Source organism: Cuculus canorus, chromosome 15 (genome assembly GCF_017976375.1).
Source record: "Cuculus canorus isolate bCucCan1 chromosome 15, bCucCan1.pri, whole genome shotgun sequence".
NCBI classification, from domain to species: domain Eukaryota; kingdom Metazoa; phylum Chordata; class Aves; order Cuculiformes; family Cuculidae; genus Cuculus; species Cuculus canorus.
The window spans coordinates 373,794-401,488 of NC_071415.1; the positions used below are offsets into that span (position 1 = coordinate 373,794).

At 44.4% G+C, this 27,695-nt stretch overlaps 1 protein-coding gene across 5 annotated transcripts in view; it reads right to left on the reverse strand.

Moving 5' to 3' along the window:
* Positions 1 to 27,695, reverse strand: part of NPRL3 (NPR3 like, GATOR1 complex subunit) — a 43,575-nt gene that overhangs the window by 5,964 nt on the left and 9,916 nt on the right. For 3 of the 5 annotated variants that reach the window (XM_009569004.2, XM_009569003.2, XM_054080197.1), the window contains 10 exons: positions 26,225 to 26,354; positions 22,927 to 23,001; positions 19,785 to 19,938; positions 18,906 to 18,987; positions 13,749 to 13,886; positions 12,906 to 13,062; positions 10,862 to 10,968; positions 9,502 to 9,631; positions 1,530 to 1,719; positions 220 to 412 (listed from right to left, as the gene is read on the reverse strand). In XM_009569004.2, the coding sequence (XP_009567299.2) occupies positions 220 to 412; positions 1,530 to 1,719; positions 9,502 to 9,631; positions 10,862 to 10,968; positions 12,906 to 13,062; positions 13,749 to 13,886; positions 18,906 to 18,987; positions 19,785 to 19,938; positions 22,927 to 23,001; positions 26,225 to 26,354 (1,356 nt within the window). Of the gene's footprint in view, positions 1 to 219; positions 413 to 1,529; positions 1,720 to 9,501; positions 9,632 to 10,861; positions 10,969 to 12,905; positions 13,063 to 13,748; positions 13,887 to 18,905; positions 18,988 to 19,784; positions 19,939 to 20,448; positions 20,598 to 22,926; positions 23,002 to 26,088; positions 26,355 to 27,695 lie in introns of those variants that run through there. The other 2 variants (XM_054080198.1, XM_054080200.1) reach the window with 2 other exon arrangements.

Consider the following 27,695-nt stretch of genomic DNA (forward strand, 5'->3'; position numbering starts at 1 on the left):
CATCCAGGAGACTGTTAACAAGTGTCCTTGTGACACATATATTGGCTTTTGTCAAAAACTGATGTGCAGAAATGCAAAAGATATAAGACCAACAAACACAAAAGAATTTATACTCCAAAATCCCAAGATAATGGGATTTGCTTAGAGCCAACGCCAATCCTTCAATAGAACAGCAAGGATAAGAAAAAGCAGTACGTTCTGGTTCTCCTCACTTCCTACCTTGCAAACATGCGAAGATCTTCTGGATTTTGAGCAGCAGGGACATTAAGGATAGCTTCCCGCTCGTGTTCCAACAAGCTTGCTAGGAGATTCTCTGTCATCCTTTTATTTAGGGGTGAGTCCCCACCTGGTATCAACTCAGCACTGGAATTATCCATGCTAGGGCTTGTCAGAGTCATGTCATCACTGCTGGCTATCAGGGGGAGAGAGAACAAGACACAGAATTTTTATGTTCCTCAGCATAACGATGCACAGATTATCAATTCAGGTTGTTTCTATGCAGCCTTTCTAAATAATCCCTGCAGATTTGTAGAGCAAAGAAAGCGGCTCTCGAAATGCTACATATATCTGCAATTAGTCATAAGACAACACAGCGATTTTCTCAATGGGGAAGTCAAATGTTTCAACAAAGTCATCAATTTATGTGGAAAACTGTACTTCTGGAGACCATAAACAGTCCATAAAAAACATCTGAAAAGAAAGTTCCCAGCCAGCTCTGCTGGAATATCATGAAGTGGTAACACGAAAAGCCTAACAGCACAGAAGGTGGGAGCAAGCAGAAAGGCCAAGAAGCAATATCCTCTTGTGAGTGAGCCAGAACAAGCAGATCCCAGACTTATCTGACTCACAATCCAAGATTTCTGCCCTGATTCACAACTTCTGTAAAGCTGAGAGCTGTACAGAGAATCTCTCCTGATGTGTGGTGTTCTAACGCTGCTCATAACAGCACAGGCAGGAAAGTTCGGGGATTTCAGGGTTGTAGCCAATTTATACTCTTGAAAAAAAGCTTTCCTGGAATCAACCCGAAGAATGGCACAGCAGAGATTTAGGAAATCAGGAGACATAAACAGAAATCAACCGTTTGTGAGAACGACAGCTCCACAGCCCACAGGAACCAATGCTGCTTGAAACAAGTTCTCACAATTTGCTTCCTCTCCTGAAAACCATCGTTCATACAGTGGTGCAGCCAGAGGACCACGGGGCAGTTAGTTATGAGTACAGCAAGGAAGCAGGAAGTCACTTCGAAAAAAATCAAAGTATCTCTGACAAAATAAAGGTGTTTAAAATGCCCCAGTGAGAACCTGGCAAATTACAAACCACTGCTTGTTTTTAAGAACAAGAATTTAAGGTCTAATAGCCCTTAAGACTTTCACCAGTCCCCAACTCTCTGTTTAAGAAGGACTGGAGGTGATTAGCAAGCACTCCAGCAAATCCGAGTTGCCTCGTGAAGCCTGATCACCTCCTGCATTGCTAAGGGAAGCCCTACAACTGGGCTGTAGGCTGAACAGCAAAGAGAAGCGTGCTCATACTTGGAGAACCAAAGCTGAGAGCATTGGGGGTGCTTAAACTTCGGCCTCCAACTCTGGCAGTAAAAGGCATATCTTCATCCTGGGCTCGAAAATCCTCCTCGTTTGGTGGCACCATCAGGCAGACGTAAGTGTGAAGCTGAATAAGAAGCCGGTGTTGGAGCATCCATATCACCATTTGAATGAGCTGAGTCTGTAGAGTGAGAAATGAGGTATTAAACACCCCTGAAATAAAATACAGGAGGAGAACAACGCGCAAAGTTTAGGCTTTGTGATTAAGAAGTCACAAGGAGAAATGCTTTCCACCCCTTACAACAGTTTTATCTCTTCTCTGAAAGATGAGAGATTTAAGAGATTTATCTCTTTCCCTAGAAAGCCAGGGAGAGAGCAGGGTGACAGGACAGAGCTGAAGCAACCAAGACAGGCATCCAAAAATACAAGCTGTTTGCTGCAGAGATGGAAACTTGCTGCACAACCATGGGAGAAGCTCCAGAGATCAGAGCCCTGCCAGGCCTCTGTGATGCTGAAACCTCTTGGCAAGAGACAGTAGTCTGATGCTGCCAAGAAGTCCCCTCCAACACAAAGGGTTAATACTCCACACTTGCTCGCTGTCCCTCTGCAAGAGTAGGACAGGCCAAGCTTATCAAGGCACCTACTGCTCCTTAAACAAACAGGTAAAACACCTTTGTGCTCCAGTAGCTGAAGACCTGCACGGTGTCCCAGGAGCGATGCTGGAAGCAGAGCGAGGGATGAGCATCCGTAGGTTCTTGGCAAGGCTGTTTTCAGAAGTTTCGGAGGAGCATTCAAAACGCATCATCGTGTCTGAGTTTCTGCACAAAAAGCCTTTTCATCTCGCTGCAGGCACCCCTTCCCATAGCTAGCAGCTCTGAAAACACTGATTCACGGACCAAAGCTGTTTGGGGATTTCATAGCAACCAACAGTGTTTTGGTGAGAGAAACACACACAGGATGAGCTCAGCCTCTGAGAAGGAAGCGAGCTCTGCTGCATTAATCATCAGGGTAACAGGCCAAATCTCAATGAAAGCCTCAAACCTAAAGTTCATCAGCCCACATAATTTTCCTTTTCCCATAAATCTCCTAATTGTCAGTTCCTCCTCTGCTATCAAATGACAAAAGCAGCATCTTCTGTTTGCAGGCAGATCCACATCTTGTCTTTGCAGGGATTATCACTTTTGGTGGCTGAAAGGATTTTAACCTTGAAACATGATCTGGGATCGCCTTCAAACATGTCTTTTTTGGAAAAGCCGTAATTCTTTTTATATGTTTAACAGAAAATCAACAGAAGAGGAAGGCTGGCAAAAGACACCGAATGCACAGCGCTTTGCTAACCTCTGGAATCAGCCTGGAAGAGCGAGGAGGCTCACTCCAGTGATTACACTGCTCAAAACCTTCCTTCCAGATGCAGGCCTGGATGGAAAGATGTCTCATATATTCTGCTTAAATTTCCAACCTGCTGGCTCACAGCAATGTCTGATTAGCTGGTTTCACATCAAAATGAAAGAGGTCTACACATTTCACAGCACAAAATAACCCTGGAAAAATCCAAGGCAATTCAAGGAGACAGCGAGACAGGCTCTACCAGACCCGCAGAAGCTTCCAGGCAAGGCCAGACCTAGTTCAGCCTCCACCGGTGACGGTGGTGGCTCCAGGAATCACAGAAAGAGCCAGTTGCTTTTGTTACCGCTCTGTGTGCATGGAAAGTTTTACCCAACACTCTCCAACTCTGCATACACACCTTCACCTCCACTCTCTTGTGCAAATATCTAGAAAGCTGCCCCTGAGCCAGCAGCTATGGCTCAGACGAGGAGCCAGGGGAAAGCAGTGTTACAGCTTTACAGATGTAAGCGTGTACAGACATCACCAAATGCCTTTGTGCCATCAGTGGGAGAGCTGGAGATTAACTATAAAACTAGAGAAAACTGTTCTTCCATATTGAGGCGAGCCCAGACACTCATCCCTACATAAGAGAGCACGATGCTCGTTGATGGTTATGTGTAAGAAGCTAGACTTGAGCAGGAATTTGGTACCTCTTAAAAAGAAGCCCCAAAAAGTGATGCAGTGTCCTTTGTGCCATCACCGCAAACATGCCTCATACCACCATCTCCACTTTGTCCTGCCCGCATATAAACACCTTTTCCAGGTTTAAACCTATTTCTTACCAAAATCAGCAAGCGTTTTCACAGATAAGGTCTAGCAGAAGCTGTGCTAATATGTTCTGCTGCTCGTCTCTGGACACAAGCATTGAATTTACATCCATTCTCCATCTGCTCCTCCTGATGGGAGCTTACAGATAGGTCTGCAGGACAGAAGGCTTCCCTGCACCACCTGTGCTGGTCTGACTGTCAGAATCACTCTTCCTCCCTCACAGATACAGTTATCTTGTTGGTCGGTCTCAATCTACTTGATTAGCTGGGCTCCTTGCAGAAGTCCCAGGGCTGAGAGGAGCTTCCCAAGCAAGGGAAGCTTCAGTCCCAAGACTGCCTCCGCTCCCTCAGCCATCATCTGGCACTGTAGAAGCCTCTTTTGGCTGAAACACCAGAACTGTGATGGAAATATAAAAGGAAACCTTTTTTGTTGCTAAATTTAACAATCAAGTCTAAATTTCACTCATATTCCTTTCATCCTTCCCGTCTCCCCATGCCGCCTCGTTCCAGTCTGCTCGGAGGGGGTCCTGTCTGACGCAGCATCCGCACTGCTCCCGGTGGCACGGATCAGCCCGCGGCCACCGCCTCGCACACAGCAGGCTCTGGGCAAAGTCGGAGTGTGTTGTCATGCAAGGCAGCACGGAAGGTGCTGGTGACAATGCATCGCTTTGTGGGTATTGACAAAAGCAGAGAAGACGTATCAGCTTCTGCAAACACGGGCGCTATACGTCAGCCCATCTGGGCAGTTTGCGACAGCTCAGCCCCCAGAGGGACAAGATCCAGCATTCATAATTCTCCTCCCTCTAGGAATCAAAGGGAGCATTTGTAAAGCTCTTGAGTAACACATTAAATAAAACACATTTCCTGCAAGGATTCTTTAGGGCTGTTTCATTCCCAGGCCTAAAAAGCTACAGTAAAAGCAAAGATTACTGGGACCAGTAACAGTTTCAGGACAGGAAAACAGCAACCCTAGCTTGTTTCTCACGATGTGAGGGTACACTCTTAGATAAATCCAGCATGTTTTGCCTACCAAAGTATTCGAGCTCCCTCTCTTTGGTCTGGATTATCCAGTTATGTGACACACATACTCCTCAAGGTCTGGCTCGAGGACTAAGGGCTGCCTCGGCTCAGGACAACACCACCTTCAGAGTCGTGGGGCTAAATGCATGTTTACTGAACTACATTATCTTTCCTTATCATTCAAACCACACTGTTCTATGCAAAACAGGCCATGTCTTAAAACTTTCCCCTATTTTACAGAAAATAGACTTTGAAGACCCCTATGAATGCATAACAAATCATTTATTTTCTAATATTGTCATTTTAATAATTAGGTAACAGCTTTGAATTCTCAACTTAAGCATTCCCTCCATGTAGGCCTAGAAAGACTTAGTTTTTCAGCTTGCCACATTAAACCCCCTGATTTTATTCCTAGTCCAACTGAATATAAATGAATTATTAATACTACTTCCATATCTCTGCCAACAAAAGCTCCCGTGACTCTTAACACCTTCCAGATGCCCAGCAGAACAGTCTCATTTGCCACGCGTCACACAGAAGACACAACAGCCAGTTCAGTATTTGCACGCAGCTCTCCTCCCACTCCCACCCCCTGACACACGCGTTCGTTTTCCACTGAGCTGTAAGAGAAAGCACAGCACGTTTTCCAGATGCACAAGGCAGAGGCCTCAGCTACCGGTGCCTCGCTCCCAACAGGATGGCCAGAATTATTAACACAAATGTGAAAAACTAAACGTATTTTGTTCAGCAGCAGCTGTCAGACTTTCCCATCTGTTTTTCCCCGCAGTTATCCTAGTCCCATCAAGGGAGAATGAGACAACTACAATAACAATGTGCATTGTGATAAAGAGCTACTGTAGGGAACGGGATGCAGGGAGGAAATGGGATGTCTAATTCACCCAGCTCTGTCTACCTTACAGCGGAAAGATCCCTCTTGCTGGTCCGCGTTTGTTCCTCAAGGCAGGGCAGAGAGATGCTATAGGTTCTTCTGAAGCAGATGAACGAGCTGAGGCCATAATGCACAGAAAAGGGGAAGCCACATGCACTATTGCTTTCTCTTGGTTTGCAAAGAAAATCAGCACAGAATAGGTGGTGAAGAAACTTTGATGTACAAAGAAAGCCTTGCACTGAAAAGCAGGTTAAAGCGTTCCTGTGCACCAACGGCAGCACCTAAAACCCACACTCCCTCACTAAATGTGTGCTGGCCTGAAGGTTTTGGGTTTCCGAGTGTTTCTGTAGATTCACGGGTGGTTATGACCAGCAGACAACTCACCACTGTGAAGAGGGGAAAGTAACTTCTGCTTGCATCACTCACACCCCCAGCTGCACAAGCACCTCCCTCGCTCTGCGCCAGCCATGAGGCTTGCTGGATCGCTCCCTGAGCGAATTCCACCTGCTAACCTGGCAGAAAACTAGTGAGGCTGAAACCAGTTAAGTGAATAGAGTCAAGCTGGACAGGAGCCAAGAGGAAGAGGGAAAGAAGGCAGGCATGTGTGCACGCCCCTGGGAGCAGAAAAGAAAAACAGGGCTCCCTTCTCTTGGCAGCACCAAGATATCATTAGATCAGCCAAGCTGTAGGTGTAGGCTCATCCTTATGCTGCATCATCCGGGCAAGGCAGGCAAAATCCAGATCAAAGAGAAGCCAGCACAGGGATCACTGCACAAACACCAACAACTCTGCAAACTGTAAGCCCGAGACCACTGACAGATGTACAGCAACCAGAGTTCAACTGCAATCATGGACTGATTTGGGTCGAAAGTGACCTTAAAGCCCATCCAGTCCCACCTCCTGCCAGGGGCAGGGACACCTCCCACTGGATCAGGGGCTCCAAGCCCCATCCAACCTGGCCTGAAACACCTCCAGGGATGGGGCAGCCACAGCTTCTCTGGGCAACCTGGGCCAGGATTTCTCCACCCTCACAGGAAAATATTTCTTCCCAAGATCTCACCTAAATCTCCCCTCTTTCTGCTTAAAAACCATTCCCTCTCATCCCATCCCTTCAAGCCCTGATCAAGAGCCCCTCTCCAACTTTCCTGGAGCCCTTTTCAGTACTGGGAGGCTGCTCTAAGGTCTTCCTGGAGCCTTCTCTTCTCCAGGCTGAAAATGCTCAACTCTCTCAACCTGTCTTCATAAGAGAGGTGCTCCAGCCCTGTGATACATACTGCTTATCCTCACAGGCAAGAAACAACATCAAGAAGATGGCCTCAAGAAGAATTCCCACTTCAGGCAGAAGGTACACTAAGAGCAGTGTCAGCCCTCACAGACACCACTTGCTGGACATCTCCTACCAAAAGAAGAATGGAGACATGGACACCACCCTTCAAGGTAGTCTCATCCTCCTCCTTGATCAGGGCACTGCAGGTTGGTTGTACCCCCTACAAGCCAAATCCCACCACCACAGCACCCCACCTATAAAAATGTCAGGGTCATATTTTTCATGTGCCCAAAGGCATAGAGCAACTCCACCCATGTAACAGAAAGCAAATAAAAATAACTTTGTCCTCTTTCAAATCCAGCAGCACGACTTTGTATAAAAACAGGAGGAAAGGCTCTTTAACAGCTTTCCTATTTTGTACCATGGATTCTATTAATGCCTTCTGGGTTCTCTGCCCATCCAGAAGCCCAGGCCAAAAGCAGGGAGCCAATCCCAAGCGTCAGACAAGAATGAAATGGGATGGATGCCATGAAATCTGTAACAGCTTCTGCAGAAAATACAGCCCTTCCCACGGTACTGATCTCCTAGCACAGATGACCTTCAGAAACACAGAGACAGCACAGGCGGCGGGATGAAAAGCACAAGATAAGAGGCAACTACCAAAAATCTTCAAAGTTAAAAGAAAACACATCCCCTCATCTGTACACAAACCCCAAAATTACAGTGAAAGGTCCCAGCTTTCTTGATTTTTTTTCAAAGGCAAAGCAAATACAATTGGACAATATTTACAGTTCAGAGTCCAGCATCTTTTATCACCGCACAGTGGAACAAAACCCCACTCACATTTCATCAGAGTAATTGCTCTAGTGACTAGATCTCTGTTAATTACAGATGGAGCCTGACCACCTCAGGACAGGTATTGGATGCACCTCTCCTAAAAGGCTGCTTCCTAACAAAACAATAATACAAAGAGCTCTACGTAAGTAAATTGAAGTAGAAGAAAATATTTTTCCTAAATTAATGTACTGATATGAAAACATCTACAATCTCTCTCTAGTCTAAACTCCCCCGGGAAGTGTCATGCTTGACTTTATCAAAAAGCAGCTCGCCATCTCTCACAACACCCCATCTGGGTATGGTGACCTCTTCCATCCTCATGCACACGTCTTGCCAATGTGACCCCGAGTCTCCTGCTCTCCTTCCTCTTTTCAGACCACAGGAGGCACTTTTCACAGCATCACCTCTCATCCTCTTACAGGCGTGATGGAAAGGGTGATGGAAACAAGTCATGCTGTTGACATTCGGAGCCCCACCATGGACAGGTGAGCATCAGAGCTCTGGAAGAGCCATTTTACCACTTCGACAACTCCAGCAAACAATGATCGCTCACCGCTGTTAAGGCATCACCGCAGCAGTAAGTGGCAGATTTTATTTGGGTGTTTTAAATGGAAGTAGGACATCTGAGAACAACCACAAGTATTGATGGAGAATTATTAAGGCAAGTAATTAATTTCAAAAGGAGCACTGAGAATAAGAATGCCTCCTGAAGCTACTGCTGCTAGAATAAAATTAATGCTATTAATTCAGCTTCGATTTTCAGGACACAGATTTGTCTGTAACTGCAATGAAGTACAGACAGAATGGTAGTCACGGCTCCTCCCCTGCCTCCCAAGGCAGTCACTGACCAGTACGTGCTATTGGGTCTAGACACTACATCATTAGTTATGTTTATCTCTGATCATCATCTCTGCCAACCTGTAATTACAACAAATTCCTCTCTCACAACTGCGCCTGTGTGCGCAATTGATGTTAATCTTCCAGATATATGAACAGTGGCTGAATTCATGCAGCCAGCAAGTCATCAAAGTATGAAGGCCAGAAAACAGCACTGCAAGAAATCTGTTGAAGAAATCTGCCGATGCTCCCTTTGCCACAACGAGCTCTGTCCAAGCTGCTTCATCTGGGAATAGAATGGTGTCAGCCAGGAGACCTCACATTATTGAGCTCTTTCTTGCATTTCACCAGTTCCCAGAAAGGCTGCAAGCCACAATCTATGCATAAGCAAAACAACAGCTCACAAATCCAAAATCCATACATGATTATCTCAAACCTGAACATCAAAATGCTAAGGCTGTAGCACACGGACTACATGCTGAGTTCACTGCCTTTAACTGCCTTTACACAATTCCAGTTTCATAGCAAAAGTTAAGTGAATAGATAGCTTGTTTTGAAAACCAGACTGCGAACTTAAAGCAGATGGAATATAATAAAACTAAACGTAATTGTGAGGAACCCACACACTTGGACTCAGCCCTACTAATTTATGACAGTGTTGAACAGTCCAAATGGAGTTTCAGTTTTCCCTACTCTGTCACTGAAGGAAAAGAAACAATGTGGTTTCTCTTTCAGGCTTGTGCTTTGCTAGCACCAAGGATCTGCACAGCTTCACCTTGAACATCCCCACAGCTTTTTTGCATGTGGATATGAAACAACAAATGAAATGGCTGGAAACACAGTTACTGGCAACTTCTAAGCCCACAACAGCAGGCTCCCAACTCAGTACTCCAGAAGCAACACCAGTCCTTGTTCTCGTCAGCAGGAGAACAAGGAGCTTTTGTACGCTCCCCATCTCACCTCCTGAACTGGTGGCGCGAGTGGATTCTTGAACTCTGAGAGTGACACTGGGAGGGAGAACTTGGAAAGCATGGACGGCAGGTTGTGACCCCGGAACTGACAGGAAAAGGCTTCTGCTAGCGGAGAGTAACTATGGAAAAGAGGTAAAAGCAGAAATCAGTTTTGTATTGCTGGTCAGGTAACATTTATCCATTTAAGCATTACAGAAGTGCCGATTCCCAAATGGAATATTCTCTGTGATCTAGAAGAACAGTAAGGACAGTTCATGGCACAGCAAGAAGTAAATACACTTTGCCCTTGGCATTACATTCAGCTCCAGCACGTTATCTGAGGTGTGGAGGGAATCCAGAGGAGAAAATAAACCTGATAAGAAGTCCAGACCTGCGCAGTCTGAACAAAGGAATGAGGACTGAACAGATCAGAGAAGACAGGGACAGGCAGGATATACATGCAATCTTCGAACATGCAAAATGCAATTGCAGATGTGATTCTTCTCCCTGCCCACGCTGACAGGACAAGCAACGCGATTGATCAAAAGCAAAGGAGTCAAATTAAATATTAGGAAAACTGTCTGTCTTGGAACTCCCATCTACAAAGATCTTCAAGAACAGCACTGCCATATATAAGTGGGCACAGCTATTCTGGAATGACCTCAAGGTCCCTTCCAGCCCTATTTTTATTCTTCCACTACAGAAGTTTTGATTTAAAACTATTTTCCTATAGCTGAGTTCCAACACAGATTCTAAAAACATCTCAAAATGCAATAGAAAAAGGGTTGCCAACTTTCAGCAGAGCAAAACCACCCACCACTGCCTCCTTACCTTTCTTGCATTGCCACTGCCTGCTCTCAAAAGTATAGCATTGCCTTCTGTCCCAAGAAGGCAGATCCATATGAAATGCCATCCCAGGAATACAGTAGTGATAGCAACACCACTCAAATTTGCTACTTTTGGTTAATATTCAGAATGCTTTGTGCCAAATACACAGAAAGGCCAGTAAACCATTCAGTTCTTTAACTTCATCATAAAGTATTGTGTCTTGTAAACATTTCCATATTGCTCAGGTTCACACAGCCTTTCTGATACAAACATTCAGCAAGTAAGTGTAGTAAAAACATTAAAAGCAGCTTCGTAGGGTAAATATTGCTTCCAAGTCCCACATCGCTGCAGAAGCATATTGATCTGCTCCTTCCTACCACACACAAACTCCTATACAGCTTTGCAAGTTCAGGCACGGGTAGTGGTTTGTGTTTTGTCCAGTCTCAACAAATCCATTCTGTATCCAGTAAGACAGGGAAGGAAAGTGTATCTGCACTTCTCACCACTTTCTCACTGCAGTCAATCATTTTCCTTCTACTTACAGACAAACACTGGCATTTGGAGAAAGCATGTAGACATTGTTTTCACATAGTGGATAAATAATAATGGCTTTTCCCCAGTAAACGAGATGTGCAGCAAGCTGGAAAACCTGCATTGAGGAAACAGGGAAAAATTAGCGGAGCAAAAGCAAAATTCAAACTCTCAGCAAGAGTTCCACAAAATGACAGAAAAGTCGTCTTTGAGTTGAAATGAAACAAAAATGTTTCGTTCTTTACCCTGCCTTCAGAATCAATTCATGGTTTAATATAACATGGCACGTTTGACAACGTTACGAATTTCCAGAGGATCTTTTCACATTTCTAAGCAGCTCAGCATTTCCTGCCTTAAAGAAATTTCTTCAAGCTCTATCAATAGAAGTTTCGTTACTTTTCATGCCCTCAAACCCCTATTTTTGTTTATGCACAAAATGCATTTTGTTATATGTGAAAAATAAAACAAAAGAATCAGCCTCTACTTCAACACAAACACAAAGGAAACCAACACCTTTTTAATGCACTGAGATATTTAGTAGTGAGTTACACAAAGTATTTCAATGTGTTAAACAAGTCAGTGGTTGTTAATGGGTTTGAAAGAGCCACATAAGTAGTGTCTATGAGACATAAAATCCAGCCCATATCATTACATGCATTTAACTTGGCTTTTTTTGTGGAGAACAAAACTACAGAAGGAGTAGGGAGTTTCCAGAGTTCATCCCAAGGCTAGATGATGCCAAGTAGCCCACACACCACTGTACGCAGACCTGGAAATTTCATTACAAAACAGGACCTTTCCCTTTGAGTGGAAGAAGGCACAGATCTACGAGCAGAGGCACCTGAGATGAGAAGCAGTATCCTTCTCCCCTGTCACACAGAGCAGACATCACGTCACGGGGTTGGAGTCAACTCTTAGAAGCGCGGAGTGGCTCTCCCTTCTCTCATATCACAGAATAGTTTGGGTTGGAAGGGACCTTAAGGATGATCTAGTTCCAACTCCATGCCATGGGCAGGGACATCCCACTGGATCAGGCTGCCCAAGGCCCATCCAACCTGCCCTTGAAAGGCCATGATCTAACACAATCATCAGCCCCGACACCAAAGGGCCACAACAACCACACTCAGCCACAATGGTCTCTCAGCGGCCTCGCGTCTCACCTGACTGCCAGTCCTGCTTCCCCCACTGGCACAGAGTTCCCTTGTCAAGGCCTCATCACATCACCTTGAACAATTTAGACTGGGAATCTGGCTGGAAAGGCATTAGAAAAGAGCTGCTGGCTTGGAGGAACCAGCTCAAAACTTTTACCCAAGCCCAAACTAGAGCTTCTTCCTGGACCCTGCTCTAAGGTACAAAGGAAAATCAATAGGTAGGTTTGCACAGTCTTTTAGAGCTTTTCAGTAGAAAAGACCAGGAGATGCAACATATTTGGCCACGGCAGCTGTCAGCTTTCATGTGCATTTTGGGTGTCTCCATTTGCACACAGACATCAACGTGGCAGCACCAACCAAGCCAAGAGTACCATTTGTTCAGGTTTTAACTACCTAACAAGAGGGCACAGAGAAGACAGAGCCATTCTTTTCAGAAAGGACCTAGGATGGGATTGGAGGCAACACACACAGGGTGGGAGGTGGAAGATTCCCACTGGATACAAGGGAGTTTTGCACTCCGATGCTGGTCAAATGCTGGTGCAGGGCCTGGAGAGGCTGTGAGAGGATTCCCTGGAAACATTCAGGATTTGAATGGACAAGTTCTCGAGCAGCCTGCTTTAATGGATTTGCTGTCCAACTGTGGACTAGAGACCTCCAGGACCTCTGTCTCACCACAGCAGTCTGTGGTTCGGATGTGGATGCGGGACGGCCGAGCACTGTCGCTGCACCGCCGCCCTTCATTTCTCCAACCCTTCACCAGCTCTGCAGCTGGCATTTTCTCTGTACCCTCTGTTCACACCGAGAGAACTGATGGGCTCACGTACCACAGAAACCCACTGGCACACAGAAAGAAAGCACCTCGTGACTTAAAAGAATCTCGGCTGCCGCTGACAGCTCCCCGTACCTGCAGCAATGCCAAGTCAGCATCTTGAGCCAGTTGCTGCAAATTCTTCACAGCAGAGGTAGTTTTAATTACTCTCACCAGGGCAGGAGAGCAGTCCAACGGGAGCTCATTAAGCAGTGACTTCTCATCATTTAAAAGTAATAAGGCATGGTAAGGCCTGCAGAAAAACAGAATACATTTGCACAGTAAACTGCAGCTTTTCCTGAAGGCTTATTCCCAGACCATGATACCTGGGGTCAATCTGCTGGTAAAACAGAACTAATATCATCCATTTGCTGTAAGTGGCTTCAGAATAAGCTTATTTTTATGTCACAAGGTATGATGCTCCCTATAAAAAGGCTATAGAGGGTTATATGGTAACTGGATGCACCAGTGACTATCAAAAAAAGCCTGCATTGTGCTGGCATGCAATTAAGCCTGGAAACCTAGTGCGAAAAATACTCATTTGAATTACTGAAATACAGAATGCAGTAGAAGAAAAGAAGAAGGCAAGAGGTCGCTACTTCTGCAGGCAAAAAGCTGTAAACATGGAATGCAAGAAATAAGATCTCACAGGGCCTGGGCTCTCTTTCATCTAAAAGCAAAATTACCTGTAGGTCAATAGATTAAAATGAACACACAATTCCTCTGACTGCAAACAGCGCAGACATCTCTTACAGCATCACCTCAGTACAACCCCTTCACGTTAACGTAAAGGCTATGGTCACATACGGCAGCACCAACGTACCAGGGCACCAGGACCACGTCATCCCCCCACGCTGTGCCAGCACACGTGTTTGTGGCATCTCACTCGGAACCACGGGAAGGACTGGCCACACTCTGAAGGAAAGAACATGCTCTGACCTGATAGATTTCAGGCTTCTCTCAATTGCTTCAGGGGGTATGAAGTTTGTAGCAACATAGTGGATTTTATGAGGCAGACAGAAACTCACTTCCAGCCAGTTGTTGATATGTAAACGGACCACCCCTGTTGTGCAGAGACTAGAATAGGAAGAAAACAAATACAAATAGCATTTACCATGCATAGCAAATGAAAATAGCGGACAAGATTCACCCCTGCAGAGGACAAGAAAAGACTGAATGTGCCCCCTGTCTGTCCCGGACTGGCTGAAGACCAGCCGATTCCTACCTGCAAGGGCTTCCTTAACTGGTATTTACAGAGCATTATCCCCTATGAGGCTTTGAGGGGATTCACCCCACTGATCTTCTGCTTCTTCTGCTCTTAACATTGCAGCAGCACTTGGAAGTTAAAAGAGTTTCTTGAGGACCTACTGCAAGGCTCTGGAAAATTGCCTAGATCAGAGCTGCAAAAGGCGAAGATGAACTGGGCAGAATGTTTGCACCTCCAGCTTCCATCTCCTTCTCCAAGGAAAAAGAGAAGGAGATGTCTATCCTTGGCAAGGGGTGTTATGAGCAGCACATTTCCACAACAATGGACTCCATTGGTTCCGCTTAGGTTGTTTGTTTCCTACCAACCTGTTCCTGCTCATCACATGAAATCACAAACGTGCTTCTTAAATGGTTTCTACATTCTAGGAAACCACAGGGACTAAGCTAAGCCTTTAAGCTGACTTCAGAGAAAAGGACTGGAGTGGAAATGATGGATATCTCAGGAATGACAATAAAGTCTGTTCTTCATGTTCACCCTGAAAGCAACTATAAGCCTCTTTCACTAAAAAAAAACAGGAAGCAGGGAGATTAGAGCAATGAGCATCATGCAGGTAGCTTTACAGAAGTCTGTAAATCCAGACAGCAGATGAAATGCACCTAAGCAGGTAACCACATTTAATTAAAAATTAATAAAGCTATCATAAGGGTACCATAAGGAGCTAAGCTAGCACCATCTTGCAAATCTTCCCACCACTGCCCAGCCCACCAGCAGGAAGCACTGGCCTGGGAACAGCTTTGTGAGGGCAGTGGGATCCAGCTGAGAGGCAGAGGCACGGCCAACTGCACCTTCTCACGCACACTGAGCTAACAACACAGAGAAACTCATAAATCAATCTGAAGCAAAAGCTAATCTTGTCCACACTGGAGAGCTGAACTTCTCAATACATCCTTTCACCTTAAACTTTGTTCCAAAAGATTTTGGTTTTCGTCCTAAAATAAATTTTCAAAGTTTGCACTCTGAGAATTCCAGTCTGAATTTTAAACTCCAGCGTGTTTAAACTCACAATATGACTTTTGTGTTGATAATGTCCATGAATTTCCCCTCTACGCAAAACAGATTTGAAAACATGTCAGGAACAGCCAGGGAGCAAATACAGATCTTGGAAACTTTATGTGGTGATTTAAACGTTTATACCTAGCATTCAATTGTAGACCACAAACTAATATGCTCTTTTTCAAGTTCATCTGGTTGCGTACAGGGCTTAGAGAGACCTGAAAATTCAGCTTTAAAACAAAGCCATCAGGTAGCTTTGGCTGCCGGGATAACTATTCACCAAACCACAACAGAGCGGTGAGAGAGCAAATACGATCCCGTCCTGCCTTGTGCATGATCAGACTCATTAGGGAAAATCACACTGCAGACAAGGCTTTTCTAAAGCAAAGGCCATGGTTTTGTTCTCAGATTTTGCACTGAACTCCAAAAAAAAAAAAAATAGCAATTTTTCAAGTTGCAAATGGAGCAAATATGATATAAGTTTTCCTTTTTCAAATCCGCACTGAAAGAATAAATCCACTCTCCAGCGCTGCCAGCTCCCACCTGATCAGAGGCTCCAAACCCTGAAGGAACATGCAAAGCAGAGCAAACGCCTCCTTTTTTCTCGCATTAGATACTGCAACTCAAGTAACACAGCTTATCCCAGCGGACATATGCCAAGTGACAGATACAGCTGGATTCTCTCAAAACACATCAAGGTGAAGGGCGTCCTGAAGCAGCAGTTACCCACGCTATCTGTACTCACAAAAGCAAACGTGACAGTAAATGAACTGGACAGGAGAGTTAAGAGACCACCAAAAGCCACCGAGGTTGTTAAAACAGGTTACCAAAAAGAGGAGATACATGAAAACATGAACCCTTGCAGGGCTATCTTCTCTGCGTAGTTTAACAGTCAGAGAAGAGAAAACAATAAAGTTGGTTCCTTACATTCTTTGGTCCGAGTGCACCAAGGCAGAAGCTTTAATTACATAATTACACTCCCCACAACATAATTTTGTCTGCAGTGCATTATACATCAACAGCCTAGAATTAAAGACATCAAGAAAACCAGATTTTCAGTTCTGATCTGGATCTTAATTTCATTCCTGTGTATTTGCATTCAACAGTACAATTTCAAGCCTTCATTATAGCTTTATGAATGCAATTTCTCCCTCACCTGCCTTTTCTTGGATGGAAAACTATTTAAGCCTCTAATAATATGTCAAGGAATAAGCTACACCCTCCTTCAGCACCGTATGCAACTGTGCTCTCAGCCAACGAACAGAGTTAGATGATGTCATCAATACACGCGCAAAGATTCATCCCTTGGATGAAATACAGTCAAATCAAAGAAAGTGGAAGTTTGAATCCATGTTTGCCATCATTTTTACAGATGCTCCATGAAGTCATCTATTTGGGAAGCTTTTTACTGTGAGCTTCACAAGTGTTCAAGGCCAGGCTGGATGGGGCTTGGAGCCCCTGATCCAGTGGGAGGTGTCCCTGCCCATGGTAGGGGGGTTGGAACTGGATGGGCTTTAAGGTCCCTTCCAGCTCAAACTATTCTATAAGTCAATGATTCTATGAAAACATTAAATGTGCGTTTTGAGGCACACTTTGAACTGTAAAAAGATTCACAGACCTGTGGTTTTGTACAAACCAGCTCGCTAAGGGACACGTTGGGTCTTGCCTGAAATACCTCAGCACCATCTACAGGAAACCAAGGGCCAGACAGCGCTTCTGGAGCAGCAATAGTCACTCAAGAGGACTTTGACTGGAGTTGCAGAAGTGAGCAGACATGAGGAAACTCTGGCTTGAGCAAATCTCAAATAGAGAGCTGGGCTCCCATCTGCAATTCGAAGCGCTCTCCCCACTTCACTACGCTGCTCCCCTATGCCAAAGGCTATGCCAGAAATCTCTGTCAATTTAAACCAGCTCGTTGTCACTGCATGCATTTGAAGGTTTGCAGTTCCCAGAAGTCTTCTCTCCTCTAAAAGAAACAGACCAAATCTTTCAATCTTTCCTCTTAGGTCATTCTCAGTCCTCCACACTCTCTAGATGGTTCAATTCTCTCTCGAACTGTGCTGCCCCACACTGGATACAGTACTCATTACAGAAGAGGATTTACAATCCTGAGTGAGACTGGTTCCAAACCCTCATTTCACAGAAGATCACACAGACTCCACTCCAGAGCTTCATCTTGAAGTGGCATTATAAAAACCTTATTTCCAGACCATATCTTCTACTTGACCAAAACATTGTTTTAATTCTATGCCTGCCCAACAAGGTACTACTGCAGGTGTAATAAGCACATTTCCTATTGTCTTGTCTGAAGCATTAATGGAAAACCACTGCAGAGCACCATTTTATTACCAGAAGCCAACGCCACCGTTAGCTACTCTTCAAACAGAGCTTTGCAATCAACCACTGACATTTTCTACTTTTACCAACAGCTTATTTCTTACATTCACTTACGACAATGTCATGTAAAGTGTTCAGATACAACTTGTGCCACTTCTCCCTGACTCACAATGCCTAAACGAAGGAGACACTGCCTTATTTTACATCTTGGGGCAGCACCAACGTGTGTTTCTCTGTGGTCAGTCCATTCCTCCTTATTTCATGGAAGGGTTGTGTTAGTACATTGCATGAACTCAGGCGACGTGTTCCTCCAGTCCCAGCTAAGTGCCACAAGATGTCACTGTGTCACTAAAATGTGTGGAAACAAGATCAGGGTTTGCCCAGTCACAAGTACAGAGCCCTAGAGGAACAGAGAAAAGTAAGTAGCAGGTAAAGGTTAACAGTAGAATTATAGGCTACATTGTGCCTTATTTTAAAATGTAGTGTGGGTCTCGTGAGAGTTGTACCGAACAATATGGTCAAACAGGCTGAAATTCACTGCTTGTGAACATAACGAAGAAGAGCATATTACAAGTTTTCTAATGTGTTTTGCAACCACTAAATTATTTAGGCTCTCAGTGCCTTACCTTGCAGGGTTTTCTGATTATTGCCGTTGTACAAAGGGAACCACAACCTTAAGAAGGCTGAAGTGTTTGTCTAATATCATAGAACAGGTTCTACAGTCACTCTAGGAACTCAGAGAGTCATCCTCCCAAACACATTCACCAAGGGGCACATCATCTTCCTCCCCATCAGAACCTTCTCTGCTCCTTTGTCAAGGTCCTTCACCAAGCGCATATCCTGAACGGAAGTGTCTGCTCTGCGTGAGGAGCCAGCACTGACAAGCTGTCACAGCAGGAGTACGCTGGAGAAGGCCAGAGCTGGCTCCTGCTGAAATTCAAAGCTTAACTCCACGCTCCTTTGAAATCCTTGCCAGAACTTTTAATCCAGTCAAGAAACAGCATGTTACACTTTCCATTCTGCTGAAAGTCTCACCACCTAATCCAAATTCACTGTCCAGACATGCACAGTGTAACCAAGTGAAGCCAGGGCAGTATCTGACTTGCCATCAGTGCCAAATGCAGCTTTTTTCTCTTCACTGCAGGTTTGGAACACTTCTAAGTGATGCAATATTCATATTATGACACTTTTCAATTCTATAATTCATTTGTCATTTTGTGTCTCCATGCTAAGGAAGAAAATAATAATTCCTGAAGCTGTGACAGACATCGTTGACTTTTAAGAACCAGAACATATCCAAAGGGAGCCCAAGGTGAAGATTATGATAGCAATTCTGCAAACGTTTTACCCAACACTTAGCCTTCACTTCACTCCACCTGGTCCAAACCCAAATCCCAGTGAATCAGCAGCATGAAGAGTGGATAACATCCTAAGCAATAAGGCCAAGGGGTTTCATTGAGAAGCAGCATACTCGGAGCTAGGAAGGAAATCCCACTTACCTGTCATATGTCTCCTTGAGATCTCTGGCCAGTTTGCACTTGGGTAAGATGTGATGAAAAGGTGACTGTGGCCCCTCTGTGGCTATGGGAAGTTTCAAAACAAGAAAGCAAACAACAGGTTTCAAATCAAAGAGAGTTTCCACTTCCGCCACAAGGTATCAACCACTATCTCCAGGACAGAATCCCTATCTTTTTAATCTATGATTATCTGTCAAAGCTTTTACAACTATTCAAGTTACATGTTAAAATAATAACAGTGAACTATCGCCAACTTCTCCTAAACCTCGTCAGTTAAACACACATAACTGCAAATGTGACAAGTGACGATTTTAAATGTTTTTTTGTTTTATACATGCTAGTTTTAATTTTTAATGCTTGCAGCAAGATGATGCATCACTGTTCACCTTAAATATTGCTTATTATTATTATAGTAAATTGCTCTGAAGTACAGGCTGTAAAAATGCTCTGTAACGATTTGTGAGCCGTGGTAACAATATGTAAGAGTAGTTTCCACACAAGCAGTCTGGTGACTCAGCACACAGCATGGGAAACTTGCTCTACGTTGGGTGAAACAGGCTAAATACGAATTCTTCCATCTCAGCCTGACAGTTGAGTGCACATTCTCCAGTAATCATGCCAAACTGAGCTAGCAAGGAAAGTAAACAAGCTAGTTAATTTCTAAACTGGACATCTCTGCATAGGAATAGTGATCCTGGATGAGGCAAAATGCAGTCAAAAGCTGTCAGAATGCTAAAGAGCACCAAAACTTTTTCCGACTGATTCCAGCCACAAGAGAAATAACGTGGCACCATCAGCACTTTTCTGAGAAAGCATTCCTGGACAAACCTATTCCTGCACAAAGCTAAGCTCAGCACTCACTTTCTGACATGGCAGAGACTTCATCTTGAATAGCTAAAATCAGCTTGGCCTCTCTGGTCAGGTACTGGCAGCGGCGCTCCTCGTGCTGCAAGACAATGGCGATTCTTCGGGAGAGGTTGTGTAAGCAGTTTATCACCGAGGGATCTGCATTGGCCTACAGGCAACACAGAAAAGAAACGAGTTGGTCATTCAATCCTAATTACATATATGAAATCACAGTGATGGATAAGCAGTCAAAATAATTATCTTCAGTAGATATCAAAAGTCAACCTTTTTGGCAATGGGTAAAAGAAAGGAGTTTGCTCTAGCAGCAAAAAAGCAGAAGCTCAGAGATGTCCAAAGGCAAAGAGAAGACTGATTTCTACGCTTGTCTACGTGCATCAAATGAACACAGCACATAGATTGCAATACTCCGATCTGGTTTATTTTTTCCAGTTGTTAATGGGCCTTCTGTTGGCAGAGAGGCCAAAGAACTCCATTTCACACAGTGAGAAAAGTCAGTATCAAGCTATTTGAAAAGATAGATTATTAGATGTTCAAGTTAAAATCACTGGGAGTATAAAGACTGCAAGGACTGTGGGGCCTTTAACGGCTCATTCACTCCATGCCGCTATCCTGATGTTCGTATTACATACTGGCAAGACAGCAACTAGGTGAGAATTACCAGCATATGATGAACAATTTGATCCCAATCCAGAATGAATTCGGATTTATGCTCCCAAACATTGACAAATATGGCTTATTACTAACACTGCATTTGTGTAAGTCCCAGAATGAAAGAGCTGGTAAAACCTATCTGGTAAGCGCAGCTGAGAAGGTGGGGGGGGACAGGACACGGGGACTTGGTGGCTTCAGTCTGAGTAAGCAGCTGGTTCATGTTTGTTAAGACATTTAAAGGAATTTATGATTCCAGCAAGTGATAACTTGGCACGTAAACTAGCAAACCATGAGTCATCACTTTTTGGATTCCACTGTTTTTGCTGAGTCACAACACGTTGGTAACCCTGAAGCTTAAACACAGCAGGATCAGTGCTGATAGAACATTTGGGACTTTGCCTACCCTGTCTGCCCACTGCAGATGGGCTCTCGTCTTTATCTCACAACGCTTCCACCCACCCTCTTCACCCTGCTAGGAAAAAAATTCCACTTGCTTCTTACACAGCACTTTTCAGAAACCTGACAGCTCTCTATGAACTAAGAACATTTAATTTGGCAAATATGATTTAGTGCTGCATTACACACAGCTACATCAATATCACTGCACTGCCAACATGACAAAAAGCAAGTTTCCTAGGAGAACCACGAGAAATTAGATTCTAGAAACACACAGGACAGATATAGTCTTCATTGTATTTCACTAAGCTCTTGCAATGTTGTGGATGAAGGAGCATTATTTTCAACGGTGCTGCTTCCACATGTCTCAATATGCAAGAAAGTTTGTATTTGCGTGTGCACCTATATTCACTTTCTTACAACCAAAGCATGCCACAACATCAAAATTCTCAAAACTAGAGTCTCTTAATGTGTGAAATCTAAAATCAACTCCAGTATTGAAAATCTGTCGCTTCCTGACCTATGAATGTCCCAAAAGATGGCAACTGAACTCCGTTTCTTTCTTGCTTCAGACTGAGACAACAGCCTTTTTGGAAACCTTGCTGTTCAGCTGAGGACAAGTCATCCAGGCTGTAGCACTGTCATGTCACTCACCACTGGCAGGTCAGCCGAAAGAAAAGTTCTAGTGCTAAAAGGTAAAAAAAGGTCACTTCACAAGCAGGAAGCCAGAGGCTTTTAAATAATGACAACGTGACCAGCCAAGCAAAATTCAACCCTTTCCATAAAGGCAGCTATGCCAACTCCCTCTTTTATTTTTCAAATGTACGTGTATATGCCACAAAAATAATACGATGTCTCCACAGACGCAACCCATGGGCTGGGAAGAGAAAGCCAGAGCTCAGAAATCAAATCATGCTCGAACATAATGAAATTTCTAGAGATTTATACCACCTAATTAGCCGAACCAGGATCTCATAACACAGATACCAACATCGAGTCAGTAGAGGAGGCCTGAAAGAAATTCCAAGCAAAAACTATGCTCCCTCCCTGGAGGTGTTCAAGGCCCGGCTGGATGGGGCTTGGAACAACCTGATCCAGTGGAAGGTGTCCCTGCCCATGGCAGGGGGTGGAACTGGATGGGCTTTAAGGTCCCTTTCAGCTCAAACCGTTCTATGAGTTTATGACTCACTCCAGGTTCTTGCTGAGCACCAAAACCTACTTATTCTTGACTTGTACCTTCTTCTCATTTAGAACTCTACAGTCCCTGCTCCCAGGCACTCTCCTTTTAGAATGATCTCATTGTTCAGAGGAGGTGGCTTTTAAACACTGTCCATTTAATTATAAAAAAAGCCTGGAGGCGCTGAGCAAAGGCCCATGTCTGCATCGTACAGCACGAGTAAGAGTGCAGAGCAGTGCTGTTCTGAGCCAGAGCCACTTTCTGAACGACTCTGCATGGAGCAAGCCTGGATTGACCAAGGCCACAGTGGGGACCTGACTTTTAAGGCGGCCAAGAACGAGTCACTGCGCATGCTGCCTCTGGTTCTAGAGCAGAACCGACTGCCAAGGTCTGAGCTGCGTGGAGTCACAAGCGCTCGGCAACGTGCTAGCGTAGCTCTATGGATCTGGTCCTGAGCAGGAGTAGAACAGCCACGAACAGAGAGTGGCATCTGACACACACGACAGCCTGGCCCAAGCTGTCTTCAAACACAGCTTAGCTGGACAAACCTCTATTGCAGCAGCTAGAAAAATCACAGCAGATTACCAGCCAACTAATAACAGAAGATGAGATACATACAGGACTCGCAACTGGGTTCATATCCATTTTTCACAGTGGTCCTTGCACACTTTTATACTCTGGGTATTTAAAACCAAAAACTCTACAAGACGTCCTGACGAGAACAACTGAACTTGTTTTCCACTTGTGAGTGTCATATTTTACACTGTTTAGGTTTGCTGTTTCAAATGAAAACAACCTAATTAAACCAGACACTCAATATTTTACAGGCGATTCCTCAAATGTGAGCCTACTGCGTTCTCTTACACAGCCAAAGCACATCCCACTGTCAGAAGGAATTAAGGTAGTCCTTACCCTCAGTGCAAACACGACATTGAAAAGAATCATAGTGGGCATCTCTCTCTTTGGTGAGGGATCAGTTTTGGACACCTGAAAAACACATATTAAAAAAATCCCATGGGTTCGTGTCAGTTGGATCCAGGAACAGAGGGGAAAGGAAAAGACAACAGAAAAAATACAAAAGCAAAGCCTAACTCAGTGCAATCACAAGTTTGCTGAGAAAAAAGGTAAGAAAAATCAAATTACATCATCAAATTTAACTTGTAAAAAATAAAATTGTGATTTTTTTTTTATTAAAGTGTTATATTTACTCTACAGCACTGCCTTTTCTGAGATGCCGTGAAGACTTAAACCAAAACATTTTGCCATGACCATGGAAAGGAGTATCGGCCAATACAGCAGTCTTAGGAGATATCTTTACTATCACGTTTAGGCATCGTAAGGGACCCTAGGTTTCAATTCCTTAGCACAATTGTCATCTATAACATTAACTAAGGAATAGTCCACAGATTTCTCATCCCAGGCCACTTGAACCGTGTCATGATTGTTGCTTTTGTCAGAACAAACACACTCTAGAACTGTGGTACTAAAGCACGAGGTTTGATCTTCCCTTCCTGCAGGATTCCAAACACCTTCTCCAGCCCCTCCTATTCTTTCTGCAGCCATGAGCTCCATCCCTGATGCAGGTACAGGCTTCCTGGTGGGGAGGAACAGTGGAAGCCAAGACGAGCAAGTTGACTTGGCACATCCGAGACGAACAAGCCTGAATCGAGCAAGCTTTACCACAAGATGGAGCACAAAATCTGGAGGACATTCCTGCCACCCTGAAGCTCCTTGCTGAGCACCAATCCCATCCCAAACAAAACCAGCTGAAACCTGCCATGCCAACATCACATTCAGTCTCTACCCAACATCATGTGCACATGTAGCCAACGCAGCACTGAGACAAGGCAACAGCGGAGCTGCATCCACCCTTCCTGACAGGGCCCCCGAGGATCAGCAAGGAACTGCTCACCAGTGAACTCCAAAATCCAAGTGCTTTCACTCTGCAGTCTTAAAAATTAGAGAAACCAAAAGCAGTGATACATATGTTTGTTTTTTTAGTAAAGTTCTATCAAAAGTTCTATCAAAAAGGCAGTGATAGGAGGATGGAAAAGCCAATTTATTGTGTTTGTTTATTCTCCTGGAGTTACAGGTTCCAGGATGTCTGGTGAATTTCCAGAAAGACCCCTGTTCCCTTCTTATTATCAAAGAAACTGCCACCGTTAACACCAATTGGGATGCAGGCTAGATTTCCTACCACCTCTTGTCCGGAAAAGAGAAGAAAAGACTAAGCTGGAAAAGGAAACACTGCAGGAATTTGAAGAATTCAGAATATTGCCACATAAAAGGCCATTTGGCACGCAGGATTAAATATTTGTGCTTCTCTAACTCTGGAATCTAATCTGAGTAAGAATTTGCTGAGCTGTCCCGCAGATTAACTCACGGCAGCATGAACTCTGAGGAAACCCAAACCGGAGACGGTCGGGTTACTCCGGTCACTGCCTGTGCTCCATGGGAAAGGAGCTCCATCTAGCTTCCTCCTCACCACAAAAGGGTCCAAGATTTAGACTCAAATGAACTGAAGAGATGGCTGCCGTGTCCAGAAGATACTGGATATTAGAAAGTTCTGGGGTACCTACTGGGGCAATAAGACACACGAAAAAAGAAGATCCTACAAGAAGTAACAAAGGCGTTTACAGCATTTATAACTTTGTTTATGCAGGTGCAATTTTGTTTAGACAAATTAAAAATGAAGAGACATTTCATGTAATTACAATAAAATTGACTGGAAAATGGAGAAAATGTATAATAAATATTATGTGGTGAAAAATGCAAATATTATTTATACCACATTTGCGAAGTTGTGCCTATCGGATGAGATTAGCAAAAGCAAGGGAATCTGATACTGTGAGAGAACAGGCCAGAGTTGTCAGAGCCCTGAGGGCACCAAAAGGTCTTAATGGCCCTGAGTAGCCCCAGTTGGGTCCCCTCCACACCCCAGTCCACGGCCCAAGAGCCCCATTTGAGCTCAGCCCAGGGCCTGGAGGATGCCTGTCTCCAGCCCTGTTTCTTGGATGAACTTTTGGCCTACGCCATGGGAGGTAGCTTGTCTCCTGGATGGACCCTTGTTGACTAAACTGCTGCCTTGTCCTCCAGCCCTGCCTCTGGTCCTGCCTTCTTTTGCTCCTGGCTGGGGTCCCTGTACATGCCCTGAGCTTGGTTCAGTGCTTGCGTCGCCTGGACCCGCTTGATGTACTGACACAGCTTGGGGACACTTGAATTCTGTCTTCCAAAACAGCTTAAACATTTAAGGACAGAGTCTTGGTGATCCTCCATCGCATTTCTCCAACTCACGACTCGAGTTTCAAAAGTGGAACACAAGCATCTTTTGATGCTCGAGGCCAGCTCCTTACTTGATCAAAGCAGTCTGGTCCTCTAAATATCATGTAGCAGTCGCCAACAATCTGTTTGCACCTCTAATTATAGACAGAAAGGAAGACAGAACTGGCAAACAGATTTTTTTTTTCCTGAAATAACAAACAACTTAGTAAATCTGATGAAAAATGAGACCAAAGTAGTTCAGTGACAGAAATCGGTGATGGATTCAGAAATTCCCAAAGTCTGGGTCATTCTTACAGTCTATCAGGAAGAAGGAATGGGATGGAGAATATTTTGCACATAGAAGCATGTAAATTCTTTTCTAAATTTAAGCAAGACCTGTTCCATAGCCCAGGTGGCAACTGCTTTCATTCCAAGCAGCTAAAACACAGGCTGCGGAGCAAGGTGTCAATGCAAACGGCAGCCTGACTCTGTCCACAATTAAATGTCAGATCCCTTTCAACATCCAACCTACTCCAGCAGAGCCTTCTGAATCATCTTGAGCACCAGTAAAGTTAAAAGCCAAACAAGGCTGATGTGGCTTCCAGCATTTGTGAAGGTCCGGGGTGATTTATTTTTAACTGCAGTACTAATTAGAGGAGCTAAAAAGCTAACTTGCAATAACTAACATAACAAGGAACAGCTTTTTGGGCTGGACTACTTAGCATTACGTCTCTTTACCAGCAATGCTTTCTACAAGAACCAGAATGGGGTTTCTATGGATCACTGACACAGCTCCCTCAGTTTGCTCCTTACCGCGTTTATCTGGAATTAAGTAGAAGAGAGCTTTGAGCATCAGGAAGCCAACACGGACATTCGGAATTCCAAGTTCCCTATCTAGGCCAGGCAGTCTGTAAAGAAGGCGGGTGCCCAGAGGTCCGTCCTACCGTACCTGCCCCAGGGCATGCTGAAGCAACGTGGGATGGCCAACAAAGCGGACATTGTCAATCTTCAGTTCAAACTTTTTGCCACACATATCTGACTTGGTAGCCAAAATTGTTGCCAGGATGACATCGGAAAACCTTGAAGAGCAGAAAGAGAAGTTACTACCATTTTCAAAAAGCAAACCCCCAGAATATTTCTCCAAATAGAGATATATTTAATCCATAAGTTTTTAAAGTATTGTAGGTTGTGTCTAAATTGCTGTACCTGGAGTACCACCAATTATGGAAAATTAAGAACCCCTCAATTACATCTCTCAGATCATCATAATTATAAAACAGGAAGCATTCACAACAAAGGCTGCAGGGTCATGCTTATTTAATTACATGCTCAGCAAAATACATTGGAAAGATTAGATGCAGTTCGCTTATATATAAAAACAGCTCGAGTTAGCCATTGCCTGGATTTAGCTGCAGGTTAATGGACTTACTAAGCAACTACATATCAACACAGCCTGTCACTCAAGCACAACAGAGATCTGTAAGCCACCCAGTATGGCAGAGGGGAAGGCAAGAAAGAGCTGATTCAATTAGAAGAAACATAAAACCAATGCTTGTCCTTCCTTTCCAAACCCCATCAGTGAGCCTCAAATTTACTCACTTAACAGATCTGAGCCCTTCTGAGAGCTGCCTGGCCTCACCTGGGCTTTCTCACTTGATAAAGCAAACCGAGACAAATTTGTGACAAGGCAGGCCCTTCCCAGCACCAACCACGGTGTCACCAGATTGGTGGTGGGAAAAAGGCAGCTGTGAGACAGGAGGGCAAGTATCTCCAAGGAGTCTGCCCTGTAAAATAGAGCTACCACTGCAAAAACAGGTAAGAAACTAGCGTGACAAGGGACGAATTCTGCAACTGCACTTTGCAACACTGGTCTGGTTTCTCAGGCTGTCCCTGAGAGAGTGGAGCTCAAATCCACAGGGAAGAGGACCTCACTCAGATGCTGGAGGGAATTCGTTCTAGAGTAAGAGCAGTGCAAGATTGGACCTTAGCAAGTTCTCTCCTTGTCTGATTTCTTGGAGGCTCTCATTTAACCAAACTGATTTCCAACCAGTTTCTGATGAGAGCAGTTTTTTAAGAATGAAGATGTTTATTTCATTTTCCATATTTACATTCAGATGTGTGTCTCCATCAGACCATGCCCCTCCACCAGGCAGGTACCCCTGATAACCCGGTATCACTCGGAGAAGAGGGCAGGCATGGGTGTGTGCTGTGCTCACCTTATCTCTTGGCCACAAGCAAGCCCTCAGTGCCCAGAGCAGGAATTAATGTGCCATATTCCTGGTTGCTTCTCGGCTATGTAGTACTACAGAAATTAAGACAAATGCACAGAGGCAGCTTTTTTGTGAGGATCCATTTGCACGTGAGCCAAGGGGCATTTCTTTCATCAGCCCTCTGCTCCAAACACAGCTAAGGGTGAGCAG